Below are 23,018 nucleotides of genomic sequence, written 5' to 3' on the forward strand. Positions count from 1 at the left end.
GACGGGCCCGGACATGTACAGGCTTAAGCAGTGGGACACGTCTGGCACTGCAGGATCTGAGTCCATGGTGGCGTAGTGTGTTACTTATGGTAGGCCTTGTTACATTGGTCCCAGCTCTCTGCAGTTCATTCACTAGGTCCCCCCGCGTGGTTCTGGGATTTTTGCTCACCGTTCTTGTGATCATTCTGACCCCACGGGGTGGGATTTTGCGTGGAGCACCAGATCGAGGGAGATTATCAGTGGTCTTGTATGTCTTCCATTTTCTAATTATTGCTCCCACAGTTGATTTCTTCACTCCAAGCTGGTTGGCTATTGCAGATTCAGTCTTCCTAGCCTGGTGCAGGGCTACAATTTTGTTTCTGGTGTCCTTTGACAGCTCTTTGGTCTTCACCATAGTGGAGTTTGGAGTCAGACTGTTTGAGGGTGTGCACAGGTGTCTTTTTATACTGATAACAAGTTTAAACAGGTGCCATTACTACAGGTAATGAGTGGAGGAAAGAGGAGACTCTTAAAGAAGAAGTTACAGGTCTGTGAGAGCCAGAAATCTTGATTGCTTGTTTCTGACCAAATACTTATTTTCCACCATAATATGCAAATAAAATGAAAAAAAAACAGACAATGTGATTTTCTGGATTTTTTTTTTCTCAGTTTGTCTCCCATAGTTGAGGTCTACCTATGATGTAAATTACAGACGCCTCTCATCTTTTTAAGTGGTGGAACTTGCACTATTGCTGACTGACTAAATACTTTTTTTCCCCACTGTGTGTATATATATAATATATATATGGAATATATTACCTGTTGGTGGTATGGTGAAAGCACCCGTGTGGTGATGCCAGGCACTCCCCGACGCGTGTTTCAGAACCGGCGTCCTTCGTCAGGGGGGTCCCTGCGTTCTTCCCTGAGACCCTCGGAACAGCGTGATGTGATCACGCTGTTCCAAGGGCCTCCTTCCTGCAGGCCCCCGGATCCAATATGGTCGCGGGGTCCTGCAGGAAGGCACTGATCACTGATCTGACACCGTGCACTGCAGTGTCAGATCAGCGATCTGACACTTTATTATATTTTCCCAGTGTGGGACAATATAATAAAGTTAAAAAAAAATTAAGTGTAAAAATGCATTTTTTTTAAATTCCTAAATAAATAAAAAAATTCCCTAAAATTCTTTTTTTTTTGTAAATAAAAAAAGTGTACATATTTAGTATCGCCACGTCCGTAACGACCCGCCCTATAAAACTGTCCCACTAGTTAACCCCTTTAGTGAACCCCTTAGAAAAAAAAAAGCAAAAATCAATGCTTTATCATCATATGGCCGAACAAAAAGTGCAATAACGCGCAATCAAAAAGACTTATATAAAGAACCATGGTACCGCTGAAAACATCATCTTGTCCCGCAAAAAAGGAGCCGTCATACAGCGTCATCAGCGAAAAAATAAAGTTATAGATCGCAGAATAAACGATGCAAAATAATTATTTTTTACATAAAATTGTTTTTAATGTATAAAAGCGCCAAAACATAAAAAATTATATAAATGAGGTATCACTGTAATCATACTAACCCGAAGAATAAAACTGCTTTACACCGTTCCGCGTGTGGTAAAATTGATAAAGGCCCCCCCCATAAAAAGAGAAATTCATGATATGCTGTTTTTTGTTCATTCTGCGTCCCAAAAATCGGAATAAAAAGCGATCAAAAAATGTCACGTGCCTGAAAATGGTACCAATAAAAACGTCAACTTGTCCTGCAAAAAATAAAACCTCCCATGACTCATGTGGTTCAAAATATGGAAAAATTATAGCTCTCAAAATGTGGTGATGCAAAAACTATTTTTACAATAAAAAGCGTTTTTTAGCGTGTGACCGCTGCCAAACATAAAAACCCTCTATAAATAGTAAATCAAACCCCCCTTTATCACCCCCTTAGTTAAGGAGAAATAATAAAATTAAAAAAAAAAGTATTTCCATTTTCCCATTAGGGTTAGGGCTGAGATTGGGGTTAGGGTTGGAGTTTAGGCACATCAGGGGCTCTCCAAACGCAACATGGCATCTGATCGCTTTTCCAGCCAATTCTGCGTTGAAAAAGTCAAACGGTGCTCCTTCCCTTCCAAGCCCCGCCATGCGCCCAAAACAGTGGTTTACCCCCACATATGAGGTATCAGCCTACTCAGGACAAATTGCACAACAACTTTTGGGGTCCAATTTTTCCTGTTACCCTTGGGAAAATAAAAAATTGGCAAAAATATCATTTTTTGTGGAAAGAAATATGATTTTTTTAATGGCTCTACGTTATAAACTTCTGTGAAGCACTGGGGGGTTCAAAGTGCTCACCACACATCTAGATAAGTTCCTTGGGGGGTCTAGTTTCCAAAATGGGGTCTGAGTTGGGGGTTTCCACAGTTTAGGCACATCAGGGGCTCTCCAAATATGACATGACACCCGCAGACCATTCCATCAAAGTCTGCATTCCAAAACGTCACTACTTCCGAGCCCCGACGTGTGCCCATACAGTAGCTTTCTCCCACATATGGGACATCGGCGTACTCAGGACAAATTGGACAATAACTCGTGGGGTCCTGTTTCCCTTGGGAAAATAACAATTGGAGGTGAAAAGATCATTTTTGTGGAAAAAATATGGTTTTTTAATTGTACGACTACGTTATAAACTTCTATGAAGCCCTTGGGGGTTCAAAGTTCTCACCACATATCTAGATAAGTTCCTTGGGGTCTAGTTTCCAAAATGGGGTCACTTGGGGGGATTTCCACTGTTTAGGCACATCAGGGACATGGCGTCCGATCTCAATTCCAGCCAATTTTGCATTGAAAAAGTCAAACTGCCCTCCTTCCCTTCCGAGCTCTGCCATGTGCCGAAACAGTGGTCCCCCCCACTTATCAGGTATCGGCGTACTCAGGACAAATTGCACAATAACTTTTGTGGTCCAATTTCTCCTGTTAGCCTTGGTAAGATAAAAAAAATTGGACCTGAAGTAATTTTTTTGTGAAAAAAGTTAAATGTTAATTGTTTTTAAACATTCCTGTGAAGCACCTGATGGGTTAATGAACTTCTTGAATGTGGTTTTGAGCACTTTGAGGGATGCAGTTTTTAGAATGGTGTCACTTTTGGGTATTTTCTATCATATAGACCCTCAAAGTGACTTCAAATGTAATGTGGTCCCTAAAAAAAAAAAAAAAAAAAAAAAAAAAAATGGTGTTGTAAAAATGAGAAATCGCTGGTCAACGTTTAACTCTTAAAACTTCCAAACAAAAAAAATTTTGGTTCCAAAATTGTGCGGATGTAAAGTAAACACGTGGGAAATATTACTTATTAGGTTTTTTGTGTGCCATATCTCTGTGATTTAGGGGCATGAAAATGCAAAGTTGGAAAATTGCGAAATTTTCAAAATTTCTGTTTTTTTTTCCCCACAAATAAACGCAAGTTATATCAATGAAATTTTACCACTAACATGAAGTACAATATGTCACGAGAAAACAATGTCAGAATGACCGGGATCCATGGAAGCGTTCCAGATTTATTACCTCACTAGAGGTGTGCCCGATGCTATCGCATCAGGTGGGAAGTGTGTGTGTGTGTGGGGTGTGTGTCCCGCCGCTGCCTGCCCACCCACCTCCATGCAGTCACAACCAGCAGGAAAGACTGTGGTTTGCGGCCTGTGCTGGAGATGGCATGCAGCGCCACCAGAGGGCGCCTGCACCCCATCTCCAGCACAGGCCGCAAGCCGTGGTCTTTCCTGCCGGCTGTGACTGCATGGAGGTGGGTGGGCAGGCAGAGGTGGGATCCGGCGACTGTAGTCATGCGGCGGCGGGTCCGGCAGCAGGTTCCAGCGGCGGGTCCGGCAGCAGGTTCCAGCGGCGGGTTCAGTTGCGGCGGGGGGTGTTATCCGGCGTGGGTGTCCTGCTAGTGGCACTGCGGAAGGGCCTGGTACCACCACCAGGTGCCATAATGGAATACCCATCACTTGGGTATTTCAATTATGGCGGTCGGCGTACTTCCGAATTATGGGATTCGAGGACATCCAGACGGAAGTGGATAACGGACAATTTAAGGCAAATGTATTAGATAACGGGGACAGTGGTCAGAATTATAAAAATTGGCCCGGTCATTAACGTGCAAACCACCCTTGGGGGTAAAGGGGTTAATTTATGAAATTATTCACGTAAAAAATGTATGGATAAAACTGACATTCAGATTCCATATGGACGTAAAAAATAAATATGGATGTAAAATCTTACTTTTTTTTTTTCCTTCTTCTGGATGTATATCTGCTGGCTTTGCATACGCGCATGTGAACCCAGCTTAAGGGTGGTCATGGATAGACCGATATCCCAGAGAGTCTCAAGGACGGTTTGTCTCTGTATGATCCTTCGAGCTGATCAACAGTTGACCTTATATATTTTTAGTTTAGCTAGACCTGAAAAACAGGCAAGTAATCACATTGTGAAATAACTCAACTGTTCTCTTCCAAGTGTTGTGATTTTAGAGTTTGTATACTCTACATATCCAGCACTGTGTATTGTGCAAGAGTTTAGGGGGGTTCCCAATCAATGGAATGAAACCCAAGTGCTTAATATTATTATTTAATTGTAAATGAAATAGTTACATAGCTTTTCAGTATACTACTGTTTTTGAGATCTCTGATAATAGTTTGAAACACTTGTGGGTAAGGCTACATATAGTGACTGCTGGGCAGCTGAGATATCACTGAAGACCTCACTTACATGTGGTTTTTGAATTAGGCCTCTTTCAGATGTCAGGGATTTTTCTGGTAAAAACACTCCAATTACACTGGGGTATATGTCATTGATTATACTTGTACTCAAACCCCATACAAAATGACCTATACGGCGTTTGTTATTTCTTTTATAAGGTATTCAAGAGCAGATAAAACAAGCTGAAGATCAAAGGGGACCTACTGCTGCTGCCAACCTGTTCATGGACAAATTACTCGAACTAGAAAGTGATGGATGGTACCAAGGGTTTATTGATGTGTTGGCCGCAACTGGTATGTTTTTACTTTAGCTATCCCGTCATTAATTCTTATAATCTCTGTTAAAAAGCTAAATAAAACAAAATATAAACAATTCACTTTAAGCTTAGATCAGTTTTCTCATAGGGTGCCGTTACACTAAGCGACGCACCAGTGATCCTGTCAACGATACGACCTGGTAAGGATCGCTGGTACATCGCTACATGGTCGCTAGTAAGCTGTCAAACAGGCAGATCTACTCAACGACGCAGCAACGATACGGTGATCCGTATAACGACCTTGACGGTCATTGGTACCTTGTCACACAGCAGCTATTCTGACGACTCCCGCCTGCGTCCCTGAGTTCTGTGTTGCCAATGAGGTCGCTCGTTGGCGTCAAACACAGCGATGCATGCTGGCCAGCGGGACGCCAGCGATCAAAAAAATGGCCTGGGACATTCGAGCACGATCAGCGATATCCAGCGGGGGGTCAGTCGCCGCTATGTGTCACATGTAGTGAGATCGCTAACGTGGTCGCTGTTACGTCACAAAATCGGTGACTTTTCAGCGATCTCGCTAACGATCTCACTATGTGTAACGTGGCTCATACAGTGAAAAGAAAGCCAGCTCACCTAGTACTTGAAGTCCAGTTTGTTCGGAACCAGGTGGATCCACACCAGATAATGTGCTCAAGGCAAAAAAAAAGTTGTTGTTCCAGCGTCTGGTAAAATAATTCTTTCTTTATTTTAAATCCATTAAACCTTGCAGAAATAACAATGGTTGCGTAGACCAGGTGGAGGAGCAAGACGCGTTTCAAACGCTCACTTGCGTTTTTTATTGGGTATGGACTATAAAATACCTCCAAGAGTATATCCATTTTCTTTGTTAAAGTGAACCTACTATCAGAAAATGACCTATTGTTTTAATCAGGTTTTTGTGTTTAACATATTTACACTAACCTATGATTAATTAGAAACTAGCCTCCCCACGTTGTCAGTGCTCACATGACTTTATTTAACCTATGAATGGTGGTTTTGATGCTTAAAGGGAATCTGTCAGCAACATTTCACCCCCCCCCCCCCCAAAAAAAAAAAAAAAAAAAAAAAAATCAAACATCTATTGATATTTCTATTCTTTTTTTGATTCCCTGTGGAAATGTTATGGTATAGATTGCCAGTAGATTTGTAGGTATAGTTGGTTTATCTTGTGATCAGATTTACATGTACTGCCATTTGTTTACAAAATTTACATGGACCTTTTTCTGGCTACTAAATATATAAGATTCATTATCTATAAAGAATTCCTTTTCCTGGAAATTGTTATAGTTTGGTGCCCCCTGCCGTGTATTTCTAGTAAATATTGTTCTATACCTATATATTTGTAAAGTTTATTAATAAAAGTTTATCTTTTAATTATAAATATATGGTTCTCTTCATGTTGTCTGCCACTTAATTGTGGTATGACTTCTTGTGGTTTATTAGGCTTTTGAAGTGCCATTTTCCTTATTTCTAGGACTAACATTTTTGAGTAATTCTATTGATATGTGCATGTAGCTCCTTCAAAGCCAATTCCAACAATACACTTACACAGTCTGTTCCTTAATTACTGTGAAATCAGGGTTCACATTGATATGCAAATGAGGCAGTAGATCTGAAGCCTTTGTCACCCCAGAACGATTTCTTGCCCACTGCCGCCACCTCCATTTGATTGACTGGCAGCCTCTATGCTGCATAGCTTTATACAAAGGCGCCATTGGGCAAGTAGGAGGAGGCAGCCCTGGTTGAGGAATAGAGCTGGAGTGACAGAGGATTCAGATGTACAGATGGCTTTGCAGCCTAATTTTCATATGAATTCAAACTGTTTTCTCAGCAGTGGACAATGAACTGGCTAAGTAAAGGTGTTGCTGGACATGTCTTTGAAAGGGCTATATGCACATATAAATAGTTTGGGATGTGAAATCCTGCTGACAGATTCTCTTAATATTTTTGCATATCTTTTACATATACACGTCAGAATTTTTACCCACTGTGGCTTTTTCAGACTCTAACTTCCTGTTACAGAAAATAATACATGCATATAGCCACAATTGCCCCGCTTCAACCCTATTTTTAAATTGAAATATTCGGTGAGCCTGAGGTTATTGTGAAGGAAGGGGGAGCAGAATCGGCTGTGACATGACCTTTTGTGGTTGGTGGATCCTGTGTTATCAGCTGCCTAGAGGTGTTATCCATCACTAATCCTGCCTTTTGATGATTAGGAGCCTTGTTGGAAATGACAGCAAATATGAGTGTTAAAGAAAGGCCCATTGGGCAATATATTGAAAGATTTCAAAAAAAATTTTATTAAGATTTTGGGGGGGGGGAAACGTTCAGCATTTTTTTTAAAAACATGTAACACAAAAAAACTAAAAAAAAAAAAAATCACTTTCTGATTATAGCTTCCCTTTAAATAAAAGGTCCAAAATTGTTCATATACATATCAGTTGTATTTTTAAACTAATCTGTGCTGTATTGTATTATACAACACCCCTACACATATTTTTTTTTTTTTTTTTTTTTTTTTTTTATTTGTCTCTCCCTTTCGTTCCTCTTGCACCCAGTTAACACATGGCTCTCCACACGAGGCAGCCTCCTGGGCTTTTTTTTTTTTCTTCCCAAGCTCAGTCGCAGTTAGACCACCTCCGTTCTCAGTGCCCTGCACTGCCCTCTGCCAACACACTCAGTGGCTAATATTACCTGCCCCTGCACTGTCCTCTGCCCACACACTCAGTGGCTAATATTACCTGCCCCTGCACTGCCCTCTGCCCACACACTCAGTGGCTGATAGCCCCTGCACTGCCCTCTGCCCACACACTCAGTGGCTAATATTACCTGCCCCTGCACTGCCCCCTGCCCACACACTCAGTGGCTGATAGTACCTGCCCCTGCGCTGCCCTCTGCCCACACACTCAGTGGCTGATAGTACCTGCCCCTGCGCTACCCTCTGCCCACACACTCAGTGGCTAATATTACCTGCCCCTGCACTGCCCTCTGCCCACACACTCAGTGGCTAATATTACCTGCCCCTGCACTGCCCCCTGCCCACACACTCAGTGGCTGATAGTACCTGCCCCTGCGCTGCCCTCTGCCCACACACTCAGTGGCTGATAGTACCTGCCCCTGCGCTACCCTCTGCCCACACACTCAGTGGCTAATATTACCTGCCCCTGCACTGCCCTCTGCCCACACACTCAGTGGCTAATATTACCTGCCCCTGTACTGCCCTCTGCCCACACACTCAGTGGCTGATAGTACCTGCCCCTGCACTGCCCTCTGCCCACACACTCAGTGGCTAATATTACCTGCCCCTGCACTGCCCTCTGCCCACACACTCAGTGGCTAATATTACCTGCCCCTGTACTGCCCTCTGCCCACACACTCAGTGGCTGATAGTACCTGCCCCTGCACTGCCCTCTGCCCACACACTCAGTGGCTAATATTACCTGCCCCTGCACTGCCCTCTGCCCACACACTCAGTGGCTAATATTACCTGCCCCTGTACTGCCCTCTGCCCACACACTCAGTGGCTGATAGCACCTGCCCCTGTACTGCCCTCTGCCCACACACTCAGTGGCTAATATTACCTGCCCCTGCACTGCCCTCTGCCCACACACTCAGTGGCTAATATTACCTGCCCCTGCACTGCCCTCTGCCCACACACTCAGTGGCTGATAGTACCTGCCCCTGCGCTGCCCTCTGCCCACACACTCAGTGGCTGATAGTACCTGCCCCTGCGCTGCCCTCTGCCCACACACTCAGTGGCTGATAGTACCTGCCCCTGCGCTGCCCTCTGCCCACACACTCAGTGGCTGATAGTACCTGCCCCTGCGCTGCCCTCTGCCCACACACTCCTTGACTCAGTGTATTGACCCCCTGGTCCAGACTTGGTATGTCCCTTTAAGTAACCCTGGACCGTGAGTAGCTTCTGTACACTACAACTCACCCCTAAGTTATCCTTCTACTGTTATATGGTTTAGCTGAATCCATTACTCACTAATCTTATATATTCATGATTTATATATTAATCTCACAATGTGAAGTCTGACACAAGAATTGAGAGTTATCCTATTGGTCGGTGACCCTGTCACCAAGGCTCAGTGGGAGGAGCTACCTCCAGTCTCTGGAGACAAGACAGGGTTCTGGAAGGTTCCCTGAGGAGTCTGGTTCAAGATGTGACCCAGAGCAGACCTCATGTGAGGGGTCTCCTGACCCCCCCTCCAGGCTCCAAGCCTGGAGGTTCATCTTTCTCTTCATCTCAAGACTTACAGCCAGGCTAAATGCCTTGGATCTTCCCCTGACTTCTACAGCCAAGATGGCTGAAGACTTTTAACCCTCTTTACCCTGGATCCCCGCTGTCCGGTTTAAGGCGTGTTTCTACAGCATTAGGTCACACTAAATGTGTACAGAAGAACCTATTGCTCTGCGTGTTGAGGAAATTGAGGGTCCCCTGCCTCACCGCAAATGATCCAATATTTACTTCAAGTATATTTCTGCACGTACTGTGACCAGCTGAGAAAATGAATACGGGATTTCAGGTCTGTAAATATTGCCATACATTCCCTCTTCTGCCTTTATGCCACCAAGAGACTTTGAACTTCTTATAATTACCTGCAAGTACTGCTCCTAACTAATACAGGTTCTTAAAGCTCCAGAACCTCAATTCTGTGTCAGAATCCAATCCTGAACTGTATTGGCCGTGGATTCCCCAAGTGAACTGTTACCATAACTCCATGTTATTTCTCCCCGTTCTGCTGAAGTAAAGCAGCTGTTATCCCCGAGACCTGTTGTCTGTAGTTATTCAATCGGCTGTGGACACTGCGCGGGGGTGGATAACAGTGAACGGAATAGCCCCTTACCAGGGCTGTTGACCTCTGTGTTCATTCCAGCATTGGGACAGATGAGCAACTCTCATCCTGTTATCTCTGGCAGTGCAGCACCGATCACTACACATCACATCCACAGTGGTGATAGAGGTATTACATGTTCCCCAAATTACTCCTGACATATGAAGATTGTGAAGAGTTCGTCGTAATGTGTCTATATCTGCAGTGTACATACAGTTTTGGCTGAAAGTGTTGGCACCCTTCAAATTGTTCCAGAAAATGAAGTATTTCGCCCAGAAAATTATTTCAATTAACACGTGTTTTGTTATACACGTTTGTTTTCTGTATATTGGAACAACACAAAAAAAAACTAAGGGGGGAGGGAAGTCAAATTGAACATATCACACTAAACCCCAAAATAGGCCAGACAAAATTGTTGGCACCCTCAACTTAATATTTGGTTGCACACCCTTTGGAACAAATACCGTATTTTCCAGTGTATAAGACGACTGAGCGTATAAGACAACCCCCAACTTTTCCAATTAAAATATAGAGTTTGGGATATACTCTTCCAACGCACATACGGAAAAAATGTAAAAAAACACATCAGATTTGATTTCAATATGGTAATTTTAGTTCAAACATGCAGGTACTTAGCAGCAGAAAAATTGTCACATAAACATAAGGCTGATTATCATAAAACATGTATACGGTAATAAAACAGTGCAAGTGGATTAAACTTTTCCTAATTCACTCTATAGCTGAAAGGAAGGATAAGACAATAAACCCATGAGAGCTGCCATGCTATTTGTTTTCTAAAGGGCCTGTCACACTAAGCGATATCGCTATAACGTCACTGGTTTTCGTGACGTAGCAGCGATATTGCTAGCGATATTGCTATGTCTGATACTTACCTCCGACCCGCTCCCCCGCTGGTTATCGCTGATCGCGCGAGAACAGCCTGGGCCGTTTCTCGTCATCAGCTTCCTGTGGCGCCGACGAGCGACGTGTGGACGCGGGCGGGAGGACGTCAGGATCGCCGCGTCTGACAGGTAAGTAGCGACCCCCGACCGCTGCTATGTCCCTGGTGAGATCTGCCTGTGTGGCAGCTCACTAGCGACCACTTAGCGATGCACCAGCGATCCATATCGTTGTCGGGATCGCTGGTGCATCGCTAAGTGTGACAGTACCCTAAGCTGTCAACCAAACTGGAAATGATAGGAGGAAGATAACAAACAATAGATAGCAAGTGGGGCAAGTCCCTGTTAGCATCGCCCATCATAACTGCAAGCTCTGGTATTTTTACAGGTTTTGCTGGCGTGACAGTTTCCCTTTAAGGCTACTTTTACACATCCCGGGTTTTTTGCGGCCCTTTTTTACAGGCTGTATTTCCGTGATTTTTGCAATCTCCTGTAAAAACGGGCCGCAAAAAACCTTCTCGGATCGCCGTTTTTCTCTGTTGCAACAAATTGCAGGGAAAAAAACGGCAATCTGCAAATACGGTGGACCGCAAAAACAAGCTACCGTTGTTTTTGCTGTACCATTGTTTTAAATGGAGGCCGTGTCCGTGAGCGGTGAAAAATATCGAGCAAGCTCGATACTTTTTTTACAGCCATATATACGGCGCTCCGATTTATTTTTGCGGGCCGTTTTTGCAGCCCCATAGAAATCTGTTGGGGCCACAAAAACATGGCAAGAGTAAAAGCAGCCTAAAAGCCTTCAAAATCCTCCTGTTCGTCATCTGATATCATAAGTACATCAATGACATCTTGTGATACTTCTGTAAGGCAGTCATTGTATGGAACAAATTCCATATCAGATGTTGTGGGCCTCTTCATCTTGCCACAAGTAGTCGTCCTCCATACCATCTAATGAATTTGATATACTACACTTCTTGAAAGACTTGGTTACTGTTTCTGCATCAATATCACTCCAGGCTTTTATGACAAACTTGCACAAAACATCCAACTGTGGAGCACGCATCTTTCCTCCTTTTGTAAATGACTTTTCGCCACTAACCATCCATTCATTCCACTGTTTTCGAATGCGATCTTTAAAGGGAATCTGTCACTTCATTTTGGCAGGCTATGTAAATGACTTGTGTCTGGTCCGATGGGTTGTCTTTGTTCTCCTTTCCTCCACCCCTCCTTGGCCGCTGTCCGCAATATTTCTGGGAATTTCCATACTTGTCTTCCATATTCCGCACGTTCGCATTGCAATCTGGACTTGCGCACGCACAGTATGCTTTGCCCAACTGCGGGCAAAGCCGAAAAGCATTAGTGCGCATGCGCCAGTGAGCTATGTTCCGGAACACAGCGAAATACTTCAGGGACATAGTACACCGCGCGCGGAATATTGAGGACAAGTACAGAAATATTAATTACTCTAATGAGCGGTACCACATGACCGCTGAAGGAAGGCGCCTGAGACCGTGGGAGAAGCAGGGGGGCTGCAGAGTCCACGCCAGGAGGTGGTAAGTATGATCTGACAGCCCCGCTCCCCCCGCCGACCCTCGATATATGACTTGCATATAAGCAGAGAGGGGGACTTTCAGCCCAAAAAAATGGGCTGAAAATCTCAGCTTATACGCAAGTATATACGGTACTCAGATAATGAGGATCATGGTTTATTGGGCCTGCACAGCCTGGCTAGCATAAATGTCAGATCACGTTCTATCATTATATTATAGAACCAGACTCCAACTTGATTTCAACTGTCTTACCAAACAAATGTCTTGTATATTTAAGGATATATAGGTCTAGCAGATGCCCTGCAAAACTCAGACTTTACCAGTATTAGAAGCCTAGAAGAGCCCAGGAACCTTCTCACCCGCATCAACACTATTGTTAAAAGTAACATCCGGACTGGTGAGATTATAAAAGACCTTGGTGACTGCCTCTTACTACGAGAGATTGAAGAGATCAAACAGGTAATGTGAAAATTTGTACGACTTTCTAACAGATGTGATTGTTGTTATGACTTGCAAACATGATTAGGATTTTTAGCTGCTTCTTCTCTGCCTACTGTTTGCATTCACTCTGAAAAATACCAACCCACCATTAATCTTTTTCTCCAGCACAACTTATTAGTTAACTTTTATTAACTCTTTTTTTTCACGAAAATAAGATAAAAAAAAATCAGTAATTCTATATGGCATTGTTTTTCATTGTGTATGGCATACATATACAAGAAAAAGCATATACAGCTGCTTCTCACAACATTAGAATATCATCAAAAAGTTAATTTATTTCAGTTCTTCAATACAAAAAGTGAAACTCAAATATTATATAGTCATAACAAATAGTGATCTATTTCAAGTGTTTATTTCTGTTAAAGTTGATGATTGTGGCTTACAGCCAAAGAAAACCCAAAAGTCATTATCTCCGTAACTTAGAATAATTAACAAAAAACACCTGCAATGGCTTCCTAAGCATTTAAAAAGGTCCCTTAGTCTGTTTCAGAAGGCTCCACAATCATGGAAAAGACTGCTGACTTGACAGATGTCCAGAAGGCAGTCACTGACACACTCCACAAGGAAAGTAAATTTTGCATTTCATTTGGAAATCAAGGTCCCAGAGTCTGAAGAGTGGAGAGGCACACACTCTAAGCTGCTTGAGGTCTAGTGTGAAGTTTCCACAATCAGTGATGTTTTTGGGGAGCCATGTCATCTGATGTAGGTCCACTGTGATTTATCAAGACCAAAGTCAGTGCAGCCGTCTACCAGGAAATTTTAGAGCAATCTATAGAGAATCTATGGGGTATTGTCAAGATGAAGATGAGACACTAGGCCCAGCAATGCAGACGAGCTGAAGGCTGCTGTCAAAGCAACCTGGGCTTCCATAACACCTCAGCAGTGCCAGAGGCTGATCGCCTCCATGCCGCGCCTCATTGATGCAGTAATTGATGCATAAGGAGCCCCGACCACGTATTGAGTGCATTTACCGAACATACACTTCAGTAGGCCAACATTTCGAATTTTAAAATAATTTTTGAAGTTGGTGTTATAAATTATTCTAATTTACTGAGATAATGACTATTGGGTTCTCATTAGAGATGGGTGGACTCCTGGATGTTCGGGTCCTGTAGGTTTGGCCGAACAGTTACAAAAAGTTCGGGTACCAGAACAGTACACGGACTCCATTCACTTGAATGGGGACCTAACATCCAGTGTTTACCACGCTGTCATGTGCATAACAGTGCGGCAAACACTGCTTCTGATCGTCGGTGAAATCCTCCCCGACGGTTAGAGGGCCACGTTTCCCACGCTGTTAAAAATAAACCGCGAGAGAGCTCAGCTGTGATCGGAGGTATATAGTTTACCTCTGGTCACTGAGGTTACCTCCGGTCAGTGAGGCTGTGTTCCCAGCCAGGCTGAACGGCCGTGACCTTGGTGACATCCCCACTAGTACCGTGAGAATTTTTCTCACTGCTAGCGGGGATCTCAGAGTTCACCGCAGTTCAGCCCGGCTGGGAACGCAGCCTCAGTGATGTCACCACTAGTCACTTAGGCTGCGCTTGCAGCAGTTCAGTCACCAGTGGTTCTAAGCCTGAACAGTCGCATCGTGGCATCAATATTAACAGAAATAAACACTTGTAATAGAACACACTTTTTGTAGTGACTCTATATAATGAGTTTCGCTTTTTGTATTGAAGAACTGAAATTAACTTTTTGATGATATTCTAATTTTGTGAAAAACACCTGTATGTTAACCTAACTCTGTGGGTAATACTAAATATGCAGTTTTCTTACTGTTTTACCACTCTAGCTTAATAAAATAACATTTATTTTTGTGGGACAAGTCTTAAATGTGAAATTTATGCCGAGGCCCGGCCCCTATACACTTGACAGTGGCTAGAAAGTGTTCTTTCTCTATTCCCCATGACAGAACCACGGAGAGAGGGGATCCGCCCTTCAGGGACAGGAAACCTACAGATAAAAGGGCGTTACCTCTCGTCTGCCCCCAGTTGGTTTCCTGTCCCTGACGGGTGACCTACAGGTTGCGGTACCTGACAGATGAAGATCCAGGGCCGACCTGTCCGGATTCTGGCAGCGGGGAGGCCCCTGTCACGGCGGGTGCAGTTCCCGAAGCCGCCACCGCTGGGACTGATGTGTCTGCCTTGTGAGCCTGGGGAGGACGGAGCTGCCGCTCCGGATAGGAGGCTGGGGCTGCCAGGGACCCGGGGGATGTACACGCGGTGGCGCCGCCGAAGTATACAGCGGTGGACCACGATGGCCGCTGCCCCGGAAGTAGAAGGCGCCTTCTGGGTCACTGAGTCGGCGCATGCACGGTGCGCTCTCCCTGGGTAAACACGGTGCAGGATGGGAGGAAGTGACGTCACACACTAGGAAATTTAAAAGTGGGCATTAGAAAATGCTCCTGGCTGGAAGCGTCCTGTGAAAAATGGAGGATAGCGACCAGCAGCATCACCACCGACAGAAGGACCGGGACAGGTGAGAGACCCAGTCCAGTAGTCACTACATGCAGATCAGCTGCAAGGATCAAGTCACCATCCCTGGATCATGCTATACAGTATCCGATTCCACCTCCCGAACCGATACCTGTGACTGCATCCATCTTCGAGAATGTTCACCATTGTAATAGGCTTCTTTTTCCTTATTGGGGAAAGAAGAAGGGGAAAAGGAAGAACAGGGAATGCCCCACTTGTAACAGAGCCTTACCAGAATCATAGAGGAGATCCAAAAAGGGAAAAAAAAAACAAAAAAAAAACACCTGGTTCCCGCGCTGCTCAACCCTCAAATGGAGGAAATCCAGTAGATTCTAGGAGTAGGTTCCAATATCAATGCTTTTATTTCATAGTACATACAAAGACAACGCGTTTCGAGGTCCATTCCATGACCTCTTCCTCAGGTCGGATGCACGCTGTCTGTCTACACCCTCCTGCTGCAGCTTCATTATATGGGATTGAGCGTATTTAGTAGTTGTGGCATTACACAACCTCTGAGGGTGAGTACCCTGAACAATTCAATTTTTACTTATTATATCTGGTAAAGCCCTATGGGCGCGCTTTTATGGTTTCTTTTTTCTTACCAGAATCATGGGATAAGAAGCTCTGTGAATTTTGTATACAAGAAGTACTCTGCGAGGAAACCCCAGATTTCGCCTCTGATTTTAGAGCTGTAATTAAATCAGAGGTTCAGAGTGCCCTTACATCTCTAAAACAGGGGGATAAAGTAAAAAAGAAGGACATCTTAGTAGGTTCCCAATCAAATTCCTCTACATATGGAGAATTTGACTCCGATATATCGGACTCTTTCTCCTTCTCCTCAAACGAGGAAACATGGGGACGTCATTGTTTTCCCCTAGGCGAAGTAGACACACTAGTGAAAGTTGGGAGTGTCGGACCGTCATCCTGATAGGTAAGTTCAGGACATAATGTTCGGGGGACTGGACCAAAAGAAACACAGGGTGTTTCCGCTAAATGAAAATGTACAGGGCCTGATCAAAAAAGAATGGGAGAAGCCGGACAGGAAAAACTGCACGGTCCCTTCCCTTAAAAGAGAATATCCCTTCGACAAGGAGGCGTCCACATCTTGGGACAAGACACCGAAACTTGACGTGGCCGTAGCCAAGGCCTCAAAAGAAGTTCACCTTTCCCTTTGAGGACATGGGTAGTACACTTAAGGACCCCTTGGATAAAAAAAAAGCTGACACCTTCCTCAAGGGGGCCTGGGAATCAGCAGGGGGAAACCTTAGACCAGCCATAGCGGCAACATGTACCTCCAGATCCCTAATGATATGGGTGGATCAACTCGAGAAACAACTGAGGGAAGGCGCACCTAGAGATAAGATTCTAGAATCTATCCTAGTGATAAGGGGAGCTACAGCCTTCCTGGCGGATTCGTCGACTGACTCAATCCGCTTAACATCTAAAGCGGCAGCCCTCTCAAACGCAGCCTGGAGAGCACTATGGCTCAAATGCTGGCCAGAGGACTTAAAAACTAAAATTAAATTACCGTATTTTTCGCTTTATAAGACGTACCTGATTATAAGACGCACCCCCAAATTAGGTGAAGAAAAAGAGAAAAAGTTTTTTTATGTTAAATGGAGGTGTGTCTTATAATGCCAGTGTCCGTCTTTCAAATCATATACCGTATATGTCCCTCATCCTGGTATTTATATAATTCCCATCCTGGTACATTGCCCCCTTGTGCTGGCACATAGCCCCCCATTCCATCCTGGATATGCCCCCCTCCCCGGTCACTATATGCCTCCCTCTCTCTATATGCCTCCCTGCTGGTACGCACACGGCCCCCGCGTCCCTATATTTCCCCTGCTGGCACATATTGTCCCCCCGTCCCTATATTCCCCCCTGCTGGCACACATTGACCCCCCGTCCCTATATTCCCCCCTGCTGGCACACATTGTCCCATCGTCCATACAGTCATATGTAAAAGTTTGGGCACCCCTATTAATGTTAACCTTTTTTCTTTATAACAGTTTTGGTTTTTGCAACAGCTATTTCAGTTTCATATATCTAATAACTGATGAACTCGGTTATATTTCTGGATTCAAATGAGGTTTATTGTACTAACAGAAAATGTGCAATCTGCATTTAAACAAAATTTGACCGGTGCAAAAGTATGGGCACCCTTATCATTTTCTTGATTTGAACACTCCTAACTACTTTTTACTGACTTCCTGAAGCACTAAATTGGTTTTGTAACCTCATTGAGCTTTGAACTTCATAGCTAGGTGTATCAAATCATGAGAAAAGGTATTTAAGGTGGCCACTTGCAAGTAGTTCTCCTATTTTATTCTCCTATGAAGAGTGGCATCATGGGCTCCTCAAAACAACTCTCAAATGATCTGAAAACAAAGATTATTCAACATAGCTTTTCAGGGGAAGGATACAAAAAGTTGTCTCAGAGATTTAACCTGTCAGTTTCCACTGTGAGGAACATAGTAAGGAAATGGAAGAACACAGGTACAGTTCTTGTTAAGCCCAGAAGTGGCAGGCCAAGAAAAATATCAGAAAGGCAGAGAAGAAGAATGATGAGAACAGTCAAGGACAATCCACAGACCACCCCCAAAGACCTGCAGCATCATCTTGCTGCAGATGGTGTCACTGTGCATCGGTCAACAATACAGCGCACTTTGCACAAGGAGAAGCTGTATGGGAGAGTGATGCGAAAGAAGCCATTTCTGCAAGCACGCCACAAACGGTCGCCTGAGGTATGCAAAAGCACATTTGGACAAGCCAGTTACATTTTGGAAGAAGGTCCTGTGGACTGATGAAACAAAGATTGAGTTGTTTGGTCATGCAAAAAGGCGTTATGTATGGAGGCTAAAAAACACAGCATTCCAAGAAAAACACTTGCTACCCACAGTATAATTTGGTGGAGGTTCCATCATGCTTTGGGGCTGTGTGACCAATGCTGGCACTGGGAATCTTGTTAAAGTTGAGGGTCGCATGGATTCAACTCAGTATCAGCAGATTCTTGACAATGTGCAAGAATCAGTGACGAAGTTGAAGTTACGCAGGGGATGGATATTTCAGCAAGACAATGATCCAAAACACCGCTCCAAATCTACTCAGGCATTCATGCAGAGGAACAATTACAATGTTCTGGAATGGCCATCCCAGTCCCCAGACCTGAATATCATTGAACATCTGTGGGATGATTTGAAGCGGGCTGTTCATGCTCGGCGACTATCAAACTTAACTGAACTGGAATTGCTTTGTAAGCAGGAATGGTGACAAATACCTTCATCCAGGATCCAGGAACTCATTAATAGCTACAGGAAGCGACTAGAGGCTGTTATTTTTGCAAAAGGAGGATCTTTGAAATATTAATGTCACTTTTATGTTGAGGTGCCCATACTTTTGCACCGGTCAAATTTTGTTTAAATGCAGATTGCACATTTTCTGTTAGTACAATAAACCTCATTTAAATCCAGAAATATAACTGAGTCCATCAGTTGTTAGATATATGAAACTGAAATAGCTGTTGCAAAAAACAAAATTGTTATAAAGAAAAAAGGTTAACATTAATAGGGGTGCCCAAACTTTAACATATGACTGTATATTCCCCCCTGCTGACACACATTGTCCCCTCCGTCCCTATATTCCCCCCTGCTGTCACACATGGCCCCCGTCCCTATATTTTCCACCCTGCTGGCAAGCACATGATAAAATAATAAACAGTTAACTCACCTTCTGATGATGGCTTCTGCTCCCAGCTCCCCCCGTGGCTTTCCTGTGTCTGCTGAGATCCTCCTCCTGCGAGGGCGCTCGCAGCTGCTGCTCATTCAGGCAGTTCATCGCTTCAGGACCTTCCATGATGTGACCAATAGGACCTGCGGTCACGTGACTCGCAGTGCACACAGTGAGTCACGTGACCGCAGGTCCTATTGGTCACATCATGGAAGGTCCTGAAGCGATGAACTGCCTGAATGAGCAGCTGCTGCCGCGCGCCCTGCAGGAGGAGGATCTCAGCAGACACGGGAAAGCCACGGGGGGAGCTGGGAGCAGGAGCCATCATTGGTAGGTGACAGGGGGAGAGTGCAGGCTCATGTAATATGCATCGCTCCCCTGTCTACCAGCTCGGCGCTGCTTCAGCACTGAGGTGATGGACAGCGGGTGCAGTGAATATTACATGAGCCTAATGAGCGGGAGGACAGGACCCCCTGCTTTCTCTGCAGCCTGCAGCCAGCCCCCTGACACCATGCCAGAGCCGCCCCCCCACTCTATAGCACAGCAGCACACTGATTCGCATTATAAGACGCACCCCCCACTTTCCCCCAAAATTTGGGGGAACAAAAGTGCGTCTTATAATCCGAAAAATACGGTATGTTCAATCCCATGCGAGGGGAAATTCTTATTCGGGGAGACACTGGATGATATCCTTCCTTCTGGCCTGGGGAAAAATCCAGAACAGCTCTTGGATATTAAATCTAATCGAGTCAGGCCTGAGGATAGGCTTTCTCTCCCACCTCAAAAATATGTGGTAACTCCACTAAGATCCTCTACACGAGAACAAAAACCTCTAGAATGCGAGGTCCTAAATCCAGTAAAAAAAAAAAAAGCTGTCCTTCAGGAGGTTCCCCCTCAGGAGATGGGCAAAGGGTTTTACTCCCTGCTATTTCTAGTGTCCAAACCGGATGGCACATATCGAACAATTATAAATTTACGGAAACTAAATGGATGTGTCAAAAATTCAAAATGGAATTAATAAAATCCACTATCAAAATCCTGTTTCATGACTGTATTAGATCTCAGCTACGTGTGCTACCACGTCCCCATTCACAAAGACTCACGGAAATACCTCAGACTATCGGTTTCCATGGGGGGAATAGGGGAATTCCAATACAGAGCCCTGCCTTTCGGAATATCTGTAGCCCCACGCGTGTTCACAAAATTAGTAGCAGAGATGATGGCCCACCTAAGGGAGCAGGACATCCTAATAATTCCATATTTGGACGATTTCTTAATAGCGGGTGACTCAGCCCAAAACTGCAAAGAACAGAGGGACAGACTGATGGACACTCTACAGAACCTCGGCAGGCTTCTAAACCTGAAAGGATCAAGGCTGGAGCCCAGCAGAGTGCAGGAGTTCCTTGGGCTTACGTTGGACTCAAGCAAGCAAGAGTGCCGTCTCCCAAGCCACAAAAAAAGAGAAAATTGCGCAGATAGTGGCAAAAGCCATACAGATCCCCTCCATGACTCTAAGAAAAGCGATGTTACTGCTGGGTTTCCTTTCCGCCTGTTTACCGGCAGTCCAGTGGGCGCAACTACATATAAGGGATCTCCAGTGGGATATATTAGCAAACCAATTTGCATTAAGGGGTCACTTAGAGGGTCACATAACCCTAGATTCGAGAACTATTCATTCCCTAGCCTGGTGGAGGAATACCGACAACCTATCCAGGGGGATCCCCTGGGTAACAAAAATATCACGCATAATCACCATGGATTCCAGTCCCATGGGATGGGGAGCACACATGCATGCACAGCAGGGTTGCTCAGGGGGAATGGAGGGGTCAGGAATTAAAGGCCTCCTCAAACCAGAAAGAACTTTGGGCAGTAGGTTACGCGCTATCACGCTTACTATCTTCTCTACGGGGTCATCACGTCCCCATATTCTCGGACAACCAAGTGACCAAGTGACGGCCTATATAAACCATCAAGGGGGAACCAGGTCCCGAACCCTAATGGATACCTCCTCCCAAATCCTCAGCCTGGCCGAGGAAAATATGCTATCCCTCTCCGCATTACACATTCGGGGGACAAAGAACCAAAAAGCAGACTTCTTGAGCCGCACTCAATTGAGGCAGGGCGAGTGGGTCCTAAAAACAGTCCAATTTTTGGCAGATTGTAAGGATGTGGGGGACCCCAGACATAGATCTGTTCACCGATTTTCAAAAACAAAAAGGTGAAAGCATTCTGTCCTCTAGACCCCAGGGAGAATCTTTGTGCCCTGGATGCATTTATGCTCCCATGGACTCAGAACCTGACATATGCTTTTCCCCCGATCATCCTCATTCCTGCAGTCATAAAGTCAGGGAGGACAAAACAAGAATGATATTAATAGCCCCTTTCTGGCCAAGCTTGGCTCTCCTGGCTGAGGATGCTTTCGATCACCGACTCTTGGATCCTACCGGATCTCCCAGACCTACTTATCTCAGGGACCGGTATGTTAGGGCTGGCGGAACGCACCAAATTATAAAGTAGTAGTAGGTGCGTTCGCAGCCCGGGGTCCACCATGCAGAGGTGGTAGACTGCTGCTAGGCAATGGCGGAAGAATAGAGCGGCGTGAAAACAGTCACATGTGGGTTCCGTCACCCAGTGTGAACAGGAGCAGACTCTGTTAATTCACAGAGCCGCACAACCGCTGAACGTGGATGCCGGAGCCTGTTTAGCTCACAGAGCCCGACCAAAGAGCGCACAGCAAGCGGCCACAGGACTTAACCTCCAAGGAAGCGGAGTTAGAGTCCCTCTAGGCCCACTGAGCGCGCGGCGTCGCTGCCACGAACGCCGCTATAGACGCTGGCTATGGAGTGTGGAGCACTTGCCCTGAGGCGTGCCAAGTCACTGATTAAGACTAATGCCTGACTCAGACTCTGACCTACCTACGCCTAAGCCTGGTCGCTAGCAGGCTAGGCTGCGCAACACATGCGTACTAAGGGTAGGGGTTTCATAATGAGTCAGTCACCAGAGACATTCATACGTGCATACATCACTCCTAATAGTCTGAAAATACAGTCTATCCTAGCGCATGGCCGAGCGGCGATGCGAACCTTTTATAGCCGCGAGCATCCGGGACCTTCCTGGCTTCTCGGATGGGCCAATCCGAACAGGAGCAGGACCTGAGCACGTGACCTTCGATCTCCAATGGGAGATCACTCCACGGACATGCTCAGTGGCCCGACATGGGGACTTAGTCCCTGGAGAATCTCGCTGCTGAGCAGCATGTATTGCCATAGCTGTGCCAGAGGTGGCAGCAGCAAGCAAACCCACGGAGCTGGTCTGGACCGACGAGTTTGCTGCGCAACCTCCTCTGCGGCCGGAGAGGAATGGGAGACCGCTGGAAGTAAGGCTCGGGATTCCCGCTGTGCAGTGACAGGAACCCGACGCCTAACATTACCCCCTCCTCCTATGGCCCCCTCCTCTCTGAGCCTCGCTCCGCTCAAATTCCGCAATGAGGAGAGGAGCGTGGATGTTCTCCACCGGCTCCCAGGTCCGAGTCTATGGAGCATGACCCTTCCAATCCACGATGGAATTGACCTCAAACTCGTCTGACAACACGTCTGATGTCCTGGCAGATGGCTCAGAAAACCGGGACATGTGAACCGGCCTAAGGAGAGACACATGAAACGTGTCCGAGATGGCTAGGTGTGGTGGAAGAGCCAGGCGGTAAACCACAGGGTTGATCTGCTCGAGGACCTTGAAAGGACCAATATAACACGGTGCGAACTTAGCGGATTCCACCCGTAGCCTGATGTTTCGAGAGGAGAGCCACACAAAGTCGCCAGGGGCGAAGGTCAGATCTGGGCGCCGGCGAGTGTCAGCGGAGGACCTCATTCTGTCCTTGGAGGCCCGGATAGCATCCTGCATGCGATCCCAAATGTCACGTGCCTCCACCGCCCAGTCTGCCACCCTAGAGTCGATGGACGACACCGGCATGGGCACGGGGACGCGCGGATGCTGGTCGT

The 23,018-nt window shown here is 45.5% G+C and overlaps 1 protein-coding gene across 1 annotated transcript in view; it reads left to right on the forward strand.

The window, feature by feature from the left end:
* Window positions 1-23,018, forward strand: part of RIGI (RNA sensor RIG-I) — a 145,780-nt gene that overhangs the window by 46,669 nt on the left and 76,093 nt on the right. The window contains exons 3-4 of the mRNA XM_073552463.1: window positions 4,884-5,018; window positions 12,591-12,772. Coding sequence (XP_073408564.1) covers window positions 4,884-5,018; window positions 12,591-12,772 — 317 coding nt within the window. The remainder of the gene's footprint in view (window positions 1-4,883; window positions 5,019-12,590; window positions 12,773-23,018) is intronic.

This window comes from Dendrobates tinctorius, unplaced genomic scaffold (genome assembly GCF_039654945.1).
Source record: "Dendrobates tinctorius isolate UK_male_01 unplaced genomic scaffold, ASM3965494v1 ptg000191l, whole genome shotgun sequence".
NCBI lineage: Eukaryota > Metazoa > Chordata > Amphibia > Anura > Dendrobatidae > Dendrobates > Dendrobates tinctorius.